Source organism: Anopheles funestus, chromosome 2RL, assembly GCF_943734845.2.
Source record: "Anopheles funestus chromosome 2RL, idAnoFuneDA-416_04, whole genome shotgun sequence".
NCBI lineage: Eukaryota > Metazoa > Arthropoda > Insecta > Diptera > Culicidae > Anopheles > Anopheles funestus.
This window is the reverse complement of record NC_064598.1, coordinates 84534127-84552751: the sequence shown is the minus strand read 5'-3', so window position 1 is coordinate 84552751 and position 18625 is coordinate 84534127. Positions and strand designations below refer to the sequence as shown.

At 42.9% G+C, this 18625-nt stretch overlaps 2 protein-coding genes across 11 annotated transcripts in view; both read right to left on the bottom strand.

Annotated features, from left to right (window-relative positions):
* Positions 1-154: 154 nt before the first annotated feature.
* LOC125764470 (probable serine/threonine-protein kinase MARK-B) lies at positions 155-4179 on the bottom strand. Its single transcript, XM_049428769.1, has 4 exons — positions 3286-4179; positions 2507-3198; positions 1634-2424; positions 155-1565 (listed from the first exon to the last, which is right to left on the bottom strand). Exons 1-4 carry the CDS (start codon positions 3697-3699, stop codon positions 829-831), a joined length of 2634 nt encoding a protein of 877 aa, XP_049284726.1. The 5' UTR covers positions 3700-4179; the 3' UTR covers positions 155-828.
* Positions 4180-7353: 3174 nt separating this feature from the next.
* The window catches only part of LOC125764462 (ras guanine nucleotide exchange factor P-like), a 227678-nt gene continuing 216406 nt past the window's right edge, over positions 7354-18625 (bottom strand). For all 10 annotated transcript variants that reach the window (XM_049428741.1, XM_049428742.1, XM_049428743.1 and 7 more), the window contains 6 exons: positions 15264-15854; positions 14641-15184; positions 14441-14568; positions 13823-14369; positions 13595-13731; positions 7354-13511 (listed from right to left, as the gene is read on the bottom strand). In XM_049428741.1, the coding sequence (XP_049284698.1) occupies positions 13341-13511; positions 13595-13731; positions 13823-14369; positions 14441-14568; positions 14641-15184; positions 15264-15854 (2118 nt within the window). In that variant the 3' untranslated portion in view covers positions 7354-13340. The remainder of the gene's footprint in view (positions 13512-13594; positions 13732-13822; positions 14370-14440; positions 14569-14640; positions 15185-15263; positions 15855-18625) is intronic.

The window sequence follows — 18625 nt, the reverse complement described above, 5'->3', positions numbered from 1 at the left end:
GAAACAATATTTCACAACGTTAGGTTATTCACTCCACAACAATTTCACAACAAGCGGCAGCTGTGCTCTTGCAGTCCTCTCAATCCCAATTCGGATACCATAAATTATTCCAAATTCTTTCTCCGATTTTTTAAATCATTTTTCCAACGTCGTGTTCCTTTTTGTTTGTTTAATAACATAAAATATATAAATTGTTTATTTTCAATAAATCGTAAAGCAATAATAAACTGTCCGCCGTCCTAACAGTGTAAGGCGTCCGCAGACCAATAAATCCGGGTTTGCACATTCCCAGGCGTTTGCTTTATTGTTTTCCCAAAACAACAAAAAAAGTGTCGAGTTTTTACACCCCAAAAACGGGGGAGTAGCGCTACGAATTAGTGTTCTACTACTAACAACCATTCAGCGATGTGAATGCTCCTAAGCAGTGGCAATATGTAAGCCACTGGCTGGAAAATGGGACCTACCAGGCGAGCTACTAGCAACAAAAAAATTCAGTCAGTCAGTCAAGAAAAGAACATAAATTGAGTTGAGATATTACGGGAGACTCGCACATCGGAGTGTGTTGCTGTCGCTAATGTTTGCCGCCATGTCCCTAGCTACCTGTGCTTGCTTCTAACAAAAACCATAACACCTTTTCCGTCTAGTGTCCCTCCCCCTGTCTCTCTCTCTCCCGTTTCTCTTTTTCGTTTACTTATCTATTAGTGTTACTTGCGATTAAATGAGTCCTATACCAAAGTAAAATATAAAAACACAAAAAAATCCCCTTTTCAGTGCACGACACGGGGACGACTCGATTCCCTTTTCTACCTACTAATGTCTGGGCGCGAGCTAAGAAGACCGTTGGTGAAAGTATTTATCATTATAGCCAGCGATCCGGAGCAGCAAGCTAAGGAACTGCTGTCTGTCGCGCGTTTGCTCGGCCCGGATCACAATCTGCCCGTTCAGCGCCTCCATCCGGACGCCGAGCTGGCGCAGCAGCTCGAGCAGATTGTTAACGCGCAGCTCCGGATCATTGACGCCACCGTCGATCGAACGGAACACGTTCGCCACCCAGTCGAGACTGCGCAAATTTACGATCAAGTACGCGACGATCTTGTCCGCTATTTCCGGCGTTACGATCCCGTTAAAGTCATGTCCGATCGTTGAATCGGTCTCGGCGATTGGTGCGGCCGTCGGTAATGCCGTGGTCGCTAGCGTCGCGGATCGATTGTTACCGGCCGGGGCACGATTGTTAAGCGATATGTAGTTCATGATAGCGTACAGACGCTGTGCCGCCGGTGGTAACGTGGCGAGCGATGGACGATTCACCGTTTGTTCGAATGCGAACGGTGGAAATGGTACGTTCGGTTCCGCACCATTCGCATCCGGACCGGTTATCAGTAGCGGCGGTGGCGATAGTTGTGGCTGTTGCTGTGCACCACCGGCCGATCTTACCATACGGACAGTTTGACTAACGCTCAGCAGCCGCGGCAACGATGGACGATCGTTTGTCACGTTGGGACCGCTGCCGCTCGGTTCATTTCGAATTCTTTCCGCTCGGGACCGATTTCCGGTACTTGAAGTTCCTACAAAAGGGAAAACAAACATTTAGCTAATATAAAATTAATCAAAACAGCGTGTTTAAAATACTTACCAACACTATGGACAGCAGCGATTGCCGCAGCAACGGCTCTGGCAGCACTGTTATAAGAGCTTGCGGTATATTGTAGATTCAAATTAAAATTAAACCGACTCCAATTCCGACCAGCATTGGATGACAGCGATTGTTCACCACTCGCAACACTGTTACCGGCGGTGGCCGATGTATTCGATCGTCTACCACCAGCTGCCGGTTGTTGTTCCGATGGTGAGGGGTTTGTCGCACCGGAAGAACCGCCCGAATGCAATCCCCCAACCGTAACACCTTCCACAAGCTCCTGCTGCCGATGTAGTTGACCAGCAGCCACAGCGGTCGGAGTGAAGCGGTACGTCGTTGTCTTCACCTTAAACGTTCGCTCACCTTTCGACTTCGGAGAAGATTCTTCCGTGCGGCATTGATTAACGTTCGCTTCCAGAATTCGGGAAAATTGTTCCGTGCTTAGATCGAATTTGGGCGATGGATTTACGACCATCTTTTCCGAACTATTTACGCACGGATCAATCTCCATCGGTTCGACGTTGGAACGGCCGCTGGACGATTCTTTCCCGGTCGGGATGGATTGATCGCCATGTACGAGTTTATCGGCGGAAGCTGGTAGTGTAGCTGGCGGTTGCACATTAACCAGTTCCGGCACGAGCTGATCACAGTTCATACGTGGTCGACGAAACTTGCGCAGATTCTGCTGCAATTCAATGCGCACCTCCGACGCCGTCAAGCGTTCGTCCGGGTTAAGGGTTAGCATACGCTTGATGAGACTTTTCGTCTCGTGCGTTGTGTTGAACCCGCTAAAAACGGAAGAAACATAAAATGCTTAATGCTCACGCGAGTCACTTAACGGACGTGCAATTGCTTCGTCGCCGCCTTTACCTTGGGATCGTATAATCCGCTTCACGAATCTTCCGAAACAGTGCGGACGGTGTGGTGTCCAGAAAGGGGAATTTTCCGTACACGATCGTGTAGAGGATGACGCCGAGTGCCCACATATCGGATGGTTTCCCACGGTACGGTTTACCGCCCAGCACGTCCGGCGAAATGTATGCCGGACTGCCGCGCTGATCGAACAAACATTCCTGCTCGTTGATGAGATGTTTTCCGAGGAAAAAGTTCGTCAGCACGATACGGCCCGTACGCCGATCGAGCACAATGTTGTTCAGCTTCAGATCGCGATGGATGATGTTGCGGGCGTGCAGTTGTTCGACCACCTTTACCACCTCGTAGAACAGCTCCAGCGCATCGCGTTCGCTTAGTCGTGCCACCAGCATGTGACGCTGCAAGCTTATGAAAGCGGACGATTCGTCACAGAATTCGTGCGCATGAACACAGTCCAGCACGAGTATCAATCGGCGCCGGATGCGTCCGGTGTAGATCGACTGCATCGTACCATCGTCCCGCTCGATCTGACGCTCTTCAAAGGCATAATCGCTGAAAAATCCGTGCTGATGAATTACACCATCCAGATCGTCCAGCATCGAGAGCAGCGTAAACTCATTGTGTAGCAGCACCTTCCCCTGTAGCGTTTCTTTGTCCACAATCTCCGTTTCCGGATCGAAGCTGAGGATCTGCAAACAACGACAACAAAACAACAGTTAGCTCCACTGACATAACCTAATTAACGCTTTTGCTCCATTCTGACCAAAAACACCTACCTTCAGCAGATAGAATTCGCTGGTACCTTGCTTACGGGCCAGATACTGCGTCTGCGGGACACCCGGACTGGTCCCAAGCTCGTAACCGATCACAAAATCGCCCGCCTTCCGACAGCGCTTCCGTTCCACCGGTGTACCGTACCGTGGGATTTCACAATCGAGCAAAACATTACCCGTCTGTCCGCGCACGATGCGTCGCGCGTACTTGCTCATGTTGACCGTCGCATCCTCACCCTCCCCCCGCTCACTGCTGCCTACCGCACCAGCCCCATCCGGGACGGCACCATCCACTGCTCCCGTTTGTCCCTCATCGATCGTCGGTACCTGCTGGTCCGTCCGGAACTTCTTCGGACGAAAGCCATTGCCACTGTCCGCCGTTTGCCGCTTGCCAAGCTGTTTGCGTGCTCGGAACATGTTAACCCGGAACGTTACGCAGAGGGAATGATGAAAACCGTTACGAAGGGTGGCGTAATGTGTGGTGCACGGTGCTGCAACCTCTTATCTGCTCGCGTTTAGCTCTCGGCCCCTCTAGGCTAAGAAGGGGTGGGGGGGGAAGTTTTACCTTCCTCTCGCTCACTCTTACGCACCCGTCTCTCTACCACCACAGCGGAAGTGCACAGCACATTCGACGCAATTGTTCACCACAGCCAAACCCTCGGTCTCCCGTTCCGTTCACCACGTTCCCCACCCGCCTCGCACACACACACGCGCAGCTCTCGAACCGACAAACGGCGCGTTATAAAAGGTCCCGGGAAGCCAGCTTGTTGCGGTCAGAAGGAAGTTGGGAAAGTTAAACGGGAAAGCGAAAAAGCGTCACGAAATTTGGACCAGTTATTTCGACAGCTGTTGAAAACAAACACTGTGAGCGTATCGGTCGGTCATGGACGTTGAGTTGCGTTTTGACGTTTGGCGAAATAACTTAATTTTTTTTATTGAGCTTCAACCAAAATTGCATGCAAAATTTATAATCACGGTGCATTTTTATATTATAAACAAATAATGGTTAAGTAAATCTTAAAATAAACCATTTGTAAAGGGTTTCAGTCGGGTTACTAAACAAAAATGCAATTTAAAAACAGAATAATTCGAGGGGTAGGAAAGCTATCTTGTCAGCTTCTTATAAATTTGAATGTACAGTTACATCAAGTAATGTTTATAAGCAGATTTTGAAAGTAGGTAAAATGGTAAAATTTACATAAGTTTAACGTAATCCAAGGCGTAAACACGCAATTAAATGCAAATTATGTTTTCAAGAGAAAAGAGGAACGCTTGAAACTACAATGAGAGACGTTGTTTAGCATCTAGTATGAAGCAAATGCTCAATGTGGAAGGAAAAATGTGTAAACATTACCTTAAAATAAACAAAAACCAAACCCAACTTAAGCACTACCCTCGTTAGTGGACGTTGGTAATACTCAAGCAAGTTCCAGTGTTGTCTTGCCTTTCCTTACTTACACCCTGTCTGGTCTGTAATCTTCGATCTGACCCATCCAACAACTTGCACTTTATTGTTTCATGCCGGGTCAAAAGATTTCAACGATACCAGCGACGGGTTACAGCTAACCGAACAGAATCTTCTTTCAAAACCTCAACCAATCAATCAATAGGAAAGCATTTGGATTGATTTTTGAAATTTTTATTCATAAAAAAATATTTGTTAAATCCTATCGTTTCGATTTCTTACTTTTATGTTGTGTTCTTGCGTGTCTTTTGTGTATTTGTGTTTCTAATTGTTCTCTGGTTTTCACACCTTTTTTTTAATGCTTTGATCGCTTCTCTTGATGCGTTTAGATGTTTCTTTTTTTACTGTTGTTTGTTTGTCTGTTTAGGTTGTTAGGTTTTTTGTTTCTTAACTTGCTTCAATAACTGGTTTCATTCTTCCCGTGTTTAGCAAATATATAATGGATTGATTGGTAATATAGATTTTTTGTGTGTTTGCATCTCTCACTAACTTTAATGCCTTCGCTACTACTGTGGCTTGCGCTTAACCGTTGTATCACTAGTTTTAAGTAGTTTTTTCTGGTTCCCGGTATATATATATGTTTTTGTCGGGCATGTGCTTTTAGCAATTTTTTTTCTGTTTTATATTTAATTTTAACTTGCTTTCTCAACATCGCCACACCGTCGGCACGGCGTAAATTTGTAAGGATTTTTGGTTTCTAGTGTTTCTTTGTGGCTGGGTGAGTGTTTTTGCTTCTATTTTTACTTCTTCAGTAGAAGAAAGCTTCTAAAAAAAACTAATATTACTACATTACTTTGTAAATGTTTAGCCCTATCGTTGCCCCTTTTTGGGGAGAACTGACTCAGTTTCTTCCTTTAGCGGGTTGTCGTCTTTTGGTACGTGGTACAAGCGTGACAGAGTAGAACTTCGTCCTTAGGAATACTGTGTGTTCTCTGCAAATTTTATTTCTTTTAGTTATCGCAAACATAACATTCGTTCGATGTGTTTTGTTGTTTGGAGAAACATGGTTCCTTTTAAACTCTTATAAATTAACGTCCTCTTTATGAGCTTGAGCTTGTTTAGTATGTGGTACAGTGGCGTTCTGGGGAAGGTGAATCAAAACTGCCATCTTTGGTGCTGTCTACCTTCTTCTGCGTTTCGATAAGGTTGAATGTAATTAAGAATGTTTGTTATGCGCATTCGACGCTACTCGTATCTACAGAGATTAAGAGGGTGAAAATACGCTACCGTATTGGTGCTTGCTTACATCACGTTGGTGAGTGCCTTTGAAAAGATTCCTGCTGTTCGTTGGATGTGGGGAATTGGCCGAACAAGTGAAGAGGAATTAAGGAGCAGACCTAAGAAATTATCTGTTTCTTTTAACTCTCTACATCAGTCACTACCGCTCGCATATGTTTGTGGATTATGTTGTCTAATTTTTCTTTTTAATGTGCCTTGTTTCACTTCTCCCCAAGCACTGAATGTCTGTTCGATTTGCTTGTCTGTTTACACTGTTTAAATTTTGTTTTTGGGAGCTATTTTTGTTTCTTAAATAGTGTATGTGTTTGTGTGTGTTTTTTTGTTCCTGTCCTTATATCCTTTCTATATACACTTTAATGTTTAAGGCATTCGTGCAAAAATTGAAGCATTTTCATTTGTTTTTAGTATGGTTTTTACTCTTCTTTTTTTTTTCGTTTCTAATTGCTTGTCTTATCTTAAACCTTTGCCACACTACTGCATTCATCTCTCCGTCCACCAACCACTAATAGTTTTGTAGATTTTGAAAATCTTTTTCTTTTTCTCCTTAACGCTTAATGCTTGTCAATTTTCTTCAGGCATTCATCGAGCGGTTTTTTGCCCCCGTTTCGATTAGCGTTTGTGTATAAATATAATATGTGTTTCACCTCTTTTTTATTTGTTCAATTTTAACCACTCTTTCAACGTATCTCGCCAAAGTTTAAACATTGGATGACCTTTAGCTTAGCTTAGCGGATTACTTACTAGCTTAAAAAATATCAGTAACTCTAGAATTAGGGGGGGGGGATCAGTACGCCTACTCCTAAACCTCCTGCATACCATCCCGTAACCTTAGCGAGCTTAAAAACAAGTTATTTAATGTGATTGTTTAATTTCTGTTAAAGATGCACTCACAATACGCCGCTGATTGCTGATCCGTTCTGTTGCTTATCGGTTTTTTTTCGTGCACCTCACTCAGCATCAATATGTGAATCGGTCCGTGCACCTTTTGTTTTGTTTCTCTTCATCAGTCAGTCGCAAAAGCCATTAATAGATCACATGTTTTCCTTTATTTTCCTCTTCCGCTTTCTCTCTCTCTCTCTTATTCGCTTTGTTTGCTCCCCTTTGAAATTCCATTAGATTCCTTGTTCAATATGAATTGGTTTTCTTCCTTTTTAGCTTGTATGGGTTTTTTTCTAAAACCTTAAACCAGCTTCCTAAAACGTAAAAAGAAATATAAAAGAAAACAAAACAAGCAGCAGCTGAAATAAAAATGTTTAATTATTAATAACATATAACGCATAACTGGAAGAACAAGTAAAACAATTAAAGACAAAATACAAACCCATGGACAAAAACAGAAAACGAAAACAAAAAAAAACAAACAATCATTTCAATTAAAAACTTGTTTATATTTTTTGCAAAAAAAATACGCTTTTCTTACTAAAAAAAACGATAAAAATAATATTAATAAAATAATCCATAATAGTTACACTAACGAGTAAGTAAGACCGGGACGAGGGAAAAAGGACACAAAAACACGACCTTTAACCACGCGCTTGTTTGTGTGTGTTTGTGTGTGTGTTTTTGTGGTATAAAATTATGGGAGTGCGCCTTTTTTGTTCAGGAGTAAAATGGGTTGTGTAGCAATTAAAAGTAAAAGTTTTGCCCTTAAACTTATCGTAACTTCGCGTAGCATTTAGTAGTAGTCGGTAGTACTGTGTGTGTCAATTCTTTGCAATTCGCGCACTCATTAAATACTAAGGCAAAAGATCCTTTTTGATGCTTTGCCATAGAAGTTTGGGGTTTCGATTTGTTTCGCTTTTTTGCACAAATAATACCTACAGAAGAATAAAACAGACCGAGCATATTACACAATAATAGTAGTAGTAGCACTAGTAGTAGTTGCAGCTTTGAGTATGTGCTTGCGTGTAATGTGTGTGTGTGTGTATGTGTGTGGGATGGGGGAGAGTTTTGAGTACCATGTCACTTCCTACCCCTTTTTCTCTTTAGTCTAGTTTCATTATTCATATTCATGGTTTAAATTCTTTGTTTCTTTGCATTGCGCTGTATGCATTTTCGTTTATTTTCCCACCCATTCACGACTCTCTACAACACTCGCCCTACACACTTGTTAATCTCATTTATTCACAATCTCATCCACGAGGCCATCCCCCTCTACTGTGGTCGTACAGATTTTCGATGGAAATTGGAAGCTTAACGATAAATGAAACGAAACGAAATCTTTCTTGCGTATTATGCACAATGCCAGCAAATTACTGGCTGGTGGTTTTTTTCTTCTTTTAAATGGGAGAACAAAGCTATTAACAAAATTAATACATCGGGTTTGTTTCGTTTTTTTTTTTAGTAAAGCCGGGGGTTTAGCGAGGGAAATACTTTTCTACTTAAATTACTAAATTGAGTTTAAAAAAAAAGAAGAACATAAAATAGAACATTCTGTTCCTTGCGCTTCAAATCGCTGCCCCGAAGATGTGTGTTCGAGTAAGAACTCACCCATCGAATCGCACCTATGAATGTATAGGAAGCAGGAAAAGCGTTTTGTTTTCCTGCCTCCGTCCGGTGGTAATGATGGTATGCTTTTTCGTGTGTTTTTTTTACTATCTAACAAATAAATACATGCACACGACCGGCGAATGAACATGGAGGCGGGTGAAGGATCATGGAAGATAATGGTGTACGAACGTAAGGAAATACACGTAGTAAACGCTAACCTTAAGCTTACACACAACAAAAAACTATGGTGGTTCCTCGTTCTCTTCTGTGCATGATCATGAGATGAAAAGCGTACGAAACTTCGATCTGATCTTCGCTTTACACAGCAAACACGTGAGAGGAAAGTAAGACATAAAAAAACAGACGTCTAAAACGCTTCTTAAGTAAAACTGTGCTGCCGTTTTGAATGGTTTCAGTTTTTTGAGTAAACAAAAAACTTCTTACTTATTAGATCCCTGTGTGTGTTCCATGCTGTTACTAATAATGGGTTTTCCTTTTTGTAAGTATGCGGTGCAGAATGGGATGAGATGCCTAAGTGTACAACGCGCGTTTAAGTCATGAAATGGTTTTTATACATATTCCGTATGCAATTGTGTTTGTGTGGGTATGGGTTGTGTGTATGTGTGTGTGTACGTGATTGTGGCTCTAAGCTCAAAACAATACTGCCTTGTTACGAAATATATCTTAAATCGGTTGCATTTCAAACGCCATTTCTTCGTAGAAAGGAGCTTAATAATTTAACATGATCGACTACAATATCTGATTCCACTTGTTTTCATCCGTTCCGTTGTGGCTACATACAAAACATAAAACAAAATGGGAACAAATAAAATGTGCATTCCTGCACCTAACGGTTGGGATTCAGGAGGAGCATTCATTCTGGTGAAGTTATCGTAACTTGAAGAAACTTGGAGATCGCTGGCAAATAATGGTCGCTACAATGTTAGTCATTTGGCCAATTAGTTTTAAACAAAAATACAGAGATTTAAAAAAGAACTATAAAAACGTAGAAAAAATTAATTACAATAGTTTGTTTGCGTTTGTGTTCTGTTTCCTCTCGTAATGGGCAAGCTAGAGTGTCGTTTGAGAACACCCCAAAAAAAGGGTTCTTTTATGTTTCCCATGTGATTGAATCGTATAAAAAAATTTAGTACACCTTTAGTACAATATGCCGCAGCAATGAAGTAAAAATGGGAAAACTTCTAAAAACGATTTAAGAAAAAAAAACGAACGTAATTGCAACGAAAGTACGAACGGAAAATGTACCAAAAATAAATTTTTAAATAAAAAAAAACACAAAAGGAAACATCATCACATCTTACAAACAACAAAACGTACTGCGTAAGCGACTCCACTTGGTCCGATGTGTAAACTACGCTACACAAATCCTAACACTACGCCTTAACACTACAGACACACTTGCTTGCTTGTTCCATTTCCCCCTAGGAGTAGCTTATGTAGAGCCGATCGAACTTAACTTAAGAACTATGCTATGCGATAGGAAATAAGATACGTTTCTCGTATCCCGTAGGTTCGTATTATTAAAAAACTGGTAAACAACTGGTCAAGCATACGCACACACAACAGTACCAAGTGCTGTTTCCTACACTCTCATTTGGCGCCATTCATCCATTTCCTTTTCTACTTTGTTTTTGTTTTTGTTTTTTTAACACAACCGTCCTTTACTAGATGGGAGTGATTGGAGATCCCTCAATTGTTTGTTGTTTTCTTTTCCTTAACGTTGTTTTTGCGCACTTTCACTGTTTTCATTCTACGGTGTCTGTTTAAGCTGCTTTTGGATTGCGTTCTACACAGTAACTGGCCCTTCGTTTAGCATTTGTGTTTGCATGTGGTTTAAAGCTTACGGGTATTAAAATGTTTTGTGTTTTTCTGTTTATCTCCGTAGGGGGTTTTACGGTAAAAAAAAACAAACAAACCTAATGGTTTACTACCGTTTAAAATACAGGCTGTCATGAACATCGCACGTTTACGGTTAAAGTATGACTAAATTGTGAAATGAAATGGGAGAGCGAACTTAAATATTGGTAACCATTGGTTAAGGACACGTTGGGGGGAAAATGGCGCTGAACATTGTTTTTTGCTGTTTTGCTTTTAGCTTGAAAATTAATTAACAGATTACGCAATGCAATGGGGCAAAATAAGTACACACATGATCATGGGTCGGATGATCGGATGGTAGCACCCGAAGAACTCTTGGTTTGAAGAATGGAGCGCGTGTGTGATGAACGTTAATGCCATATAATTACCACCGAAAACAAAACAAAAAATAAAAAACAAAGATCTTCTGCTGTTCGACTAGAATTGTCGTTCCTGATGATGATGGAGTCGTAAGAGGGTTGTGTGAAATTTTTCGAAATCTTTTCCATGCCATTCACATTTAACGAGTCCTTGGTCATTACGCGACTACAATTTTCCCAACAATTCCCGGGTCGGTGCAAAAAAGCTTTCCAGTGGAACGACGGACGGATCATTTATCAATGGCTGTTTTGCTGTTCCGGTTTTGGTTTTTGGTTTGCTGGCGTCATGGATACTGTTTCATTCCGTCATGTCTTACCTTACTAAATACTGTTTCCATCTTTCTACCATCCATCAGCCTACCAAGAGTCCTTGCGAGACCGCGTTTGATAAAATGGTTGATAAAATAAAATCGATAAGTTTCGCACGTTTCGCCGGCATGGTGTACAACAGACCAGCGACTAGCGCGCTTACTGCTGCTCATCTAAACCTACGAGAATTAGAAATCTAATTAAGTCCAGTGTTGTTGTTTAGCTTGGTTTTCGGCTTCGAGCATGTACAGCTCCCAACCGAAACAAGAAGCAAGCGGAAACGTGAGACGATCGTTTCGATCGATATATAAAAAAGAAGCTACCAGAAAAGAGATTCTGTTTTTTTTTGTAACAGAGTATGAGCTGCACTGAAGCGATTTTGTAAACTGTTCAAGATGTGTACTTTAACTTTTTGCTAGTGTTTAATGTTTAAAATGGTAGAGATTCCTTCTATGATTATCATGCTACAAACTATGAGCGCCATTTGTTTTTATGCCAGTTTATGTGCCGTTTTATTTTTTTGTTTTGTCAATGCGCGTTGGCCATCATGCACTATGTTCCTATTTAATTTTGATTCTGTTCATCGCACCGGAGTTTTCACGCTCGTGCGCTCGTGTGTATGTGTTTTATGTGTGAAAGTGTTTTCCTTTGCACTTTCTATTTCCCTCCTTATCGTCTCCCTTCAACGCACAACACATCGTATCCGTATCACAATAGGTTTTTTTTCGTTTGTTTTTCGTGCTCCCTTGTACAGGCGAACACAGTAAAACAAATTATTCCGCATAAGATGAAGAACGCATGAACCGCTCAATGATTGGTTGATAAGTAGCAAAAATTGACGTGTAAAGCTGGAGCTGGATCTTTACCTACATCTCATCTCACAAAAAAACAACTAATAAACTGCACACAAACGGAACATAGTGGTGAAACAACCATTTTACCTTTTATGTTTTTAATTAATTCCCAATCACAAACAGTAATATTCACCGTTCGACTTACTGTACTGTTTTTCTGTACTAAAAAGAAAACGTTTCAATTTCCAAACCAACTTCCGTCCACAAAAGTTCCCAATCGTTTGCCTTCACTTAACATCTAATGCTGAAGTATGATTAAAATGACGTTAAAATGAAAGTAATATCTAAATGTAAGTATGTACCATGCAAGTAGGATGGGGTTTTGTTTTGCTCCTCATTAACGTACTCAATCGTCACAACGTATGTAAAAACTGACACTTAAAAATAACGCTACTACCTTACAATGCTATACATGCTGCTGCCCCCCTTGGTTTGGGTCCGCGTTTTGCAAACCGTAGCTAACGCCTTTACAATGACGACGGGCTGGTTAAATCATTATTGCTTATGTTTGTTTGCCGCTTTTTAGTACAAGACGTTCTCGGTCTCTGTTTCTCTATATCCTTTCAACTGCGTGAAAGGTGCCCAAGTGAGCAGGGTGCGTTTGCTTGTAGGTTAGTCTCTTTGTTTTCGCGTGTAATTGCGTGCTTGTTCCGTGTAGCTGTGGCTGTATCTATCTTCCGCTACGATGCCGCATCCTCTCCATCCCAGCCACTTAAATTGTATCAATAATATTGTCCTGGTCTAGGATTTGTTTTCGTTAAAAGGTAATAAATACTGTCCTCTAGTATAATAATTATCAATCAACGATCAATTCTCTCTGCCCTTCTCGCACTAGCTCTCTCTCTTTCACTCCCTATCGTTCCCATTTTTCTGTGCTGTTCCACCCACAACGCACTTCTATATATATATAATCGTAAAACGGACGTCACTAATGGAGTATTTCAGTTGCCGATTGAATTTGTTCGCGCATTCTCTGCTGTCACGCCGTCTAGGTTGCTAAATTTAAATTTCCAATCTTCTCTTTCGCCGGACACAGGTTTTGCACTTCGCGCTGTCTATTCTGACTGTTTTCCCAATAAACGAGTATTTTGCGGGGTTTTCTGTTCTGCCATAGTCTGCGTTCGGAACGTAGCAGCTAAGTAATTGTTGTCACCGATAGCAGCGGCTAGTAAGTGTTGGAGCAGGATTTTTGCAGTTTCTAGCTGATAATATTAGTAGTTATAGTAACATTGGTTGTAGTAACCAACAAATCTCTCCACCTTAAATTACTCCTTTTTTCTCACAGGATAATACCGCATCCGTTACTGGTGCCTTGGCCGAGCGCGTTCCCTTCTTGGTGGTGGTCCCGTTTAAAGGGCGCCTAGACAAAGGTTTAGAATTTTGGTCACCTGGTGCTGCTGCTACTGACGCTGCCGGGCGCTGTTGCCCCGTCGGAAGCTTCCGTCAGTGTTGCGACGAATCGCTGCCTAACTGGGTGGCCACCAGATTGAGCGGCAGGTTGCACGAGTCTAGATCGTTTTCGGGCCCACTATCGTCACCACCATCGCCCACCAGCAGCTCACCACTACCGTTCGGGTCGAAGTTTTGCGTCGCACGCAGATAATGTTGGAAGGCCTACAAAAGAGCGTTTAGTGTGTGGAGAATTGGAATAAATAAGAATAACTTGCTTATCTAAAACGGAGAGCGGAAATACTTACAGGTGGCATGGTTAAGTTGGGCGGTGTACTGCGGGCAGCTTCGTGCAGCGCCTTTATATGGTTTTGCAGAGTTTGTAGATCGACAGCTGTTTCCACGCCATTGTCCACAATATCTCCATTATCCTGCTTGGCAGCTTCTGTAAAGGAGCACGATTTTTTAGTACAACTCCTATCCATACACTGAACTGAAAAAAAAACATCTCCAACATCTTGCCTCTCAATACTTACTCCTTCGTGTGCTTTTATCACCCTTAGGACGTCGTCGTCGCGTATGGATCGTGTCACGGCGCATCGTATGGGGTCGGTTAACGCCGTGCAACTTGAAGTATAGACCGCACGCATTGCATACCATCTCACCGCGGATGTTCCGCCGCCAAATGGTGGTAGTTGTCGTACCGCAGTTCGTACAGGACATGTCCTTTTGCTGTGAGTTTTGCTGTTGCTGTTGCTGAGATTGCGCTTGGGCTGTGGGCTTGGGGAGTATTAGCTGTGGACTGCTATTGCCGGATGCGGTACTATTCGTGTCGGACCGTGCAACACCCGCACCCTGGGGTGAAGTTTTCGCGGAGCTGGAGTGTTCCGCCACGCGGAATAATACATTGCCGGTGGTGGCACTCTTGCCGGTGGCGAGCTTTAAAATTGCTCCAGCACCACTGATGCCATTGTTGTCGAGGGATGAATTAGGCGAGTTACCTTCAACGGGCGTTCGACTTGGGCAGGACTGTTTTCGGCGACCGCTTTGTCCTGTTTGATTGTGTCGACTGATATCGTTTTGCTGTAAGGGAAAGAGAAGAAAAAGTTAACAAATTACGCCAATGATATGGTGGATTGAATGCAAACATATACCTTGAGCAGTGCCAGCCCTGTACCAACCGGTACTACGGACGGTGCAAACTGAATGCCATGACTTTGTGCGTTAATCATCTTTCGTAAGAAGGCTGTCGCTTCATTACCCCTACCGTTCACGATGAGATCTAAATGAGAAGAATGGTTACGGTTAAAAAACAAACTCTTGCAACCGGTAGCACTACCTCGTTTGAACTTACTCGTATTTTGCGCCAGTGTTTGCCATATTTGTGCCATCGTCGGATCGGACGCATCCGGTAAGCTGCCGAAGGGAATCTGCTGCACTGCCGATACTAGTGCCGCTGCTGCTACTGCCTGCTGGTGATGCTGCTGCTCCTCGATGGAGTTCATACTGTCCGGAGTTTCGCGGCCGAGCTGATCGATTTGCTGCTGGTGCTGATGCAGGTGATTGTTGTTGTTGTTAAGGTGAAGACTGTTGCGCAACTTTAGCTCGTCGGCGGTACACTCGGAGTGTGCATCCTGCGAGGATATGTCCATCTGCAACCGGCCAGAGTCACTGCTGTCCACACTGTCGCTGTGTTGGCTCGCCTGATCATCGGCCACGGTTGCCGCCAGCTGCTCGATAATGTTTTCCCGCTTGATAAAGTTCTTCTTCACCAGCGTGGTAGCCGGAACCGTGGGCGAAAGGACCACGTTCGGTTCCACCTTCATTCGCTTCATCGTAAGATCCATCTCTTCGCTGCTAGGGGTACGCTTTAGATTGTTCAAAAGGTATTCGTGTGGCTGGAAACAAGGAAAAAATGAGTTTAGTACATGTTTTAGTACTAGTTCGAACAGCTCGAGTAAAAAGCAAATGATTTACCTTTATCACAGAAGATTTAATACTTTGCGGTTGCTGTGTATGCTGATTGTTAATGTTAATTTGATACTGTAGCGATTGCTGCTGTTGTTGCTGCTTCTGCTCGGCGAGCAAACTAGGCGATTGGGGGTTCGAGCTTGGCGGCGAGATGATGGCCTTCTTGCTGATGTCCATCAACACCGCGGCCGTCTCGAGATGCTCCTTCTGCAGCTGCGTCAGGTTGCGCACCTGTATAAGCGGCTGCTTTGGTTGGTTTGTTTGCTGCTGCTGCTGCTGAAATAGTTGCAGCGATTGCTGCTGCTGCTCCTCTTGCTGATGGATGATGGTAGTAGTCGTCGTTGTCGGCTGATGTAGTACGCCGGTGGAAGTAAGTTTCATACTCTCGATGGGGATCACAGATACGGCATTTGCTTCCAGGTTTTGTAGATGCGTTTTACTAAGTACTGAGGTAACTGATTTTGTATGATTGTTATTGTTGCGCAGGGCTTGCAGGGCGGCGATCGCGTCCTGCTCGGCCGACGCCTTCAGTGCAAGCGTCGCGGGCGACGAAGCAATCAAGTTTTCCAACTTCTCGGAAGATTCGGTGAGTATTTCCTGTGGCAATAGACAGAGGGGATGAGACAAATAGGGCAACCCGTTAGTAATTGCGGATAATTAGTTTGCTAGTTGATATTGAATACTTTTCGAGCAAAATCTGTTTAATAACATGTGGAACAGTGCGCATCAAGATATGCGCCCTCCTAATTAAATGTCTAGCGTTACTATATATTCTGGATCCCTTTTCTCCCAATAAACTCAATCATGTCCTCGAATAGGTGGTGCCCTATTTTGGCACACGCTCTCGTGATTTTTACTGTCCTTTGAACTTTCCGGCTGTACGTAATCGACCACGGAGAGAGCGTGATCAACGTAAATGATTTGCATCCTTCTTTTACGCTTCCAATACCGGTCCGATGTGCCTTCCCACGTTGGCAACGACACTGATTGGCGCTTGCGCTCGGTAAATTCTTTGATCTTCACTTCCCTTCTTTCAACGATGCTACATGTTGAATAAATGATTCACGCAGCCGCACTAAGCTAAAGACGAGGGTAGCCACTTATTAACCATTCCATCCGGATCTCAGATTATCTGATCCATAGTTTCCCATTTAGTGATCGGTACTCGGAGGTGGATTTCGGGATGCGCAAACGGACGAGAAAAAAACGAAACATGTTTTGACAATCTCTCAATCAAAATCTCTCTTCCTCCGGCAATGGGTTGGGGACGACATCGTTCATTTCCTGCGCACGCAAATAAACAGTTGTGCACGGTGCACACTTGTCCGTGCCCACGACGACAACAAGGTTGATGCTCAATGGACCTATTTCGAAATCCTGGAATCTTCTCATGTTACGAAAACAAGCCAATAACAAGAAAATTAATAACGAATATCGAAAATTACCCTTTCGACTATTGCCGCATCTTGCCAGTTCGGTTCGGTCCGTTTGCGCAGGATGTTTTCCTAGTCCGTTTCTGTCAGTGGGTGTGCGTTTGTATTCTACATGGTTGATGATCCATTAAGCTTCATCCTCATGCCGTGTACGAAAAACGAGGAAGAAAAGCCAACCGAACCGCTTTCCTTCATAATTGATCGTAAAGCAGTAACAACTTCTCCACTGTTTCGCCCCCCAAAACGAACCAGTGTTTCCGATTGATGCAATTAAATGTTTAATTAATGCAAATAATATTTACCCAATAAATATGTTTGCTTCGTAAACAAGCAGCAAAATGGGTGGCGAACGCGCTGCGGCCAATGACAAGCCATAGACATGGAGGAAGTGCGTTAGCCGTATGTACGGCAATGCTAGGAAATCAGTGAAACGGAGTGAAAACAAAAAATATATAAACATAAATAGCCGATCCGTGTACATTACACTTTTATTAGACTGTCCATAACGTTGATGAGCCGTCAGGTTTGAGAGGCCTTCCCTAGGTGCTCCGGTGATGAAACCGTAGTACTCGCCTCGTTACTCCACTCCCGACCGATCAGGTTTTAGAGATTGGGCTGGTTAGGTGGTTTTATTTTGCATACAGTGCCTCCCAACTAAATTGGCCATTATTGAAGCCATTTGGAAAACTCCTGAGTGGATCGTTTCTTTGGGGGATTTTTTTTTATTTTCCTTGTTCTGTTTAGGTTAATGACTTTTAATACACAACTCTTTGCTCATGTTTTGCTGTTTGATAGGTGAAGTTCGAGTGTTTCCGTTTGTGTTTTATAACGGGAATTGTTTTAATGATCGTTTTATAACACCTGTAAGCTGTTTGTAGTCCGCTGTAAGGAGTCTTAAACGTTCGATAATCGATTATAAAAAAACAGATACTTAAATCTAATATTTCTTCACAAAAAATGCGTCTATAATTGTTACTCTATTTAAAGTAATGTAACGTAAATTAAAGTAAGGTTTAATGCACCCTTTACCATGCACCCTTTGCACGACTGCGTACTAAAAACAAAATAAAAAACTATCGATCACATAATCCATCGCTAACTTCCGATACGTATGGTGTTAAAACTATGCACAAAAAAAAGGTGACGAAGAAAAACAAACTCCCCCTTTTTGCTACAATCACGAATTTATTTAATGAACCAAATACAATACAGGAAGGAAGTAATGTTTGAAAAGCACAAACCCAGACGATCAATAAAAAAATATAACAACAACGAGGTAAAACACGAACTACTGTTCGTAGTAGACGTACGTGTTGGAAAGGGTTGGGTTTTTTCATACTTTGAGACGCCAGCCCCCTGGTCTAGGGGCAATATAGGCGCACCGAAACCTATGTGTGAGCATAATCGATTATGATTCGATTCAGCCCCAGCGTCGAACCCGGCTTCGCAAAAGTCGAATAGTCTCGCTGGCTGGTTGTAGAAGTGTAGCGTAATAGGAAAGGAAAATACCGATCAAAAACTGACGATAATCAGCTAATTAAGGCCTGGGTAGGTTGCCCGGGGACCGGAGGAACGATTGACGGGGTAGGAAACGGGGTGGGTGAAGCAGACGGATGGCCACAGCCCGAGGATCTTTCCTATACACACTCACACCGGTCTCGGCGGTTTCATACCGGTGGTAACTGTTAATTAACACGAACCCCGGGTGATTGATGTGCAGCCGGCGGGTGTAGAAACGTATTTTCTTCTCTCTATCTCTTTCCTTCTCTCGGTTCTTTATTCCCCACCGTCCATGTTTCCTAATTCCAAAAAAGACTGGTAATGGGTACGCTAATACCTATCATATACGATTCAAATTTTTTGGCATAAAGATCATGTGCTATTGATCCTTGTTGGTTGTTGCAACGCCGGTGGGAGAGAATCACGATCACGAGC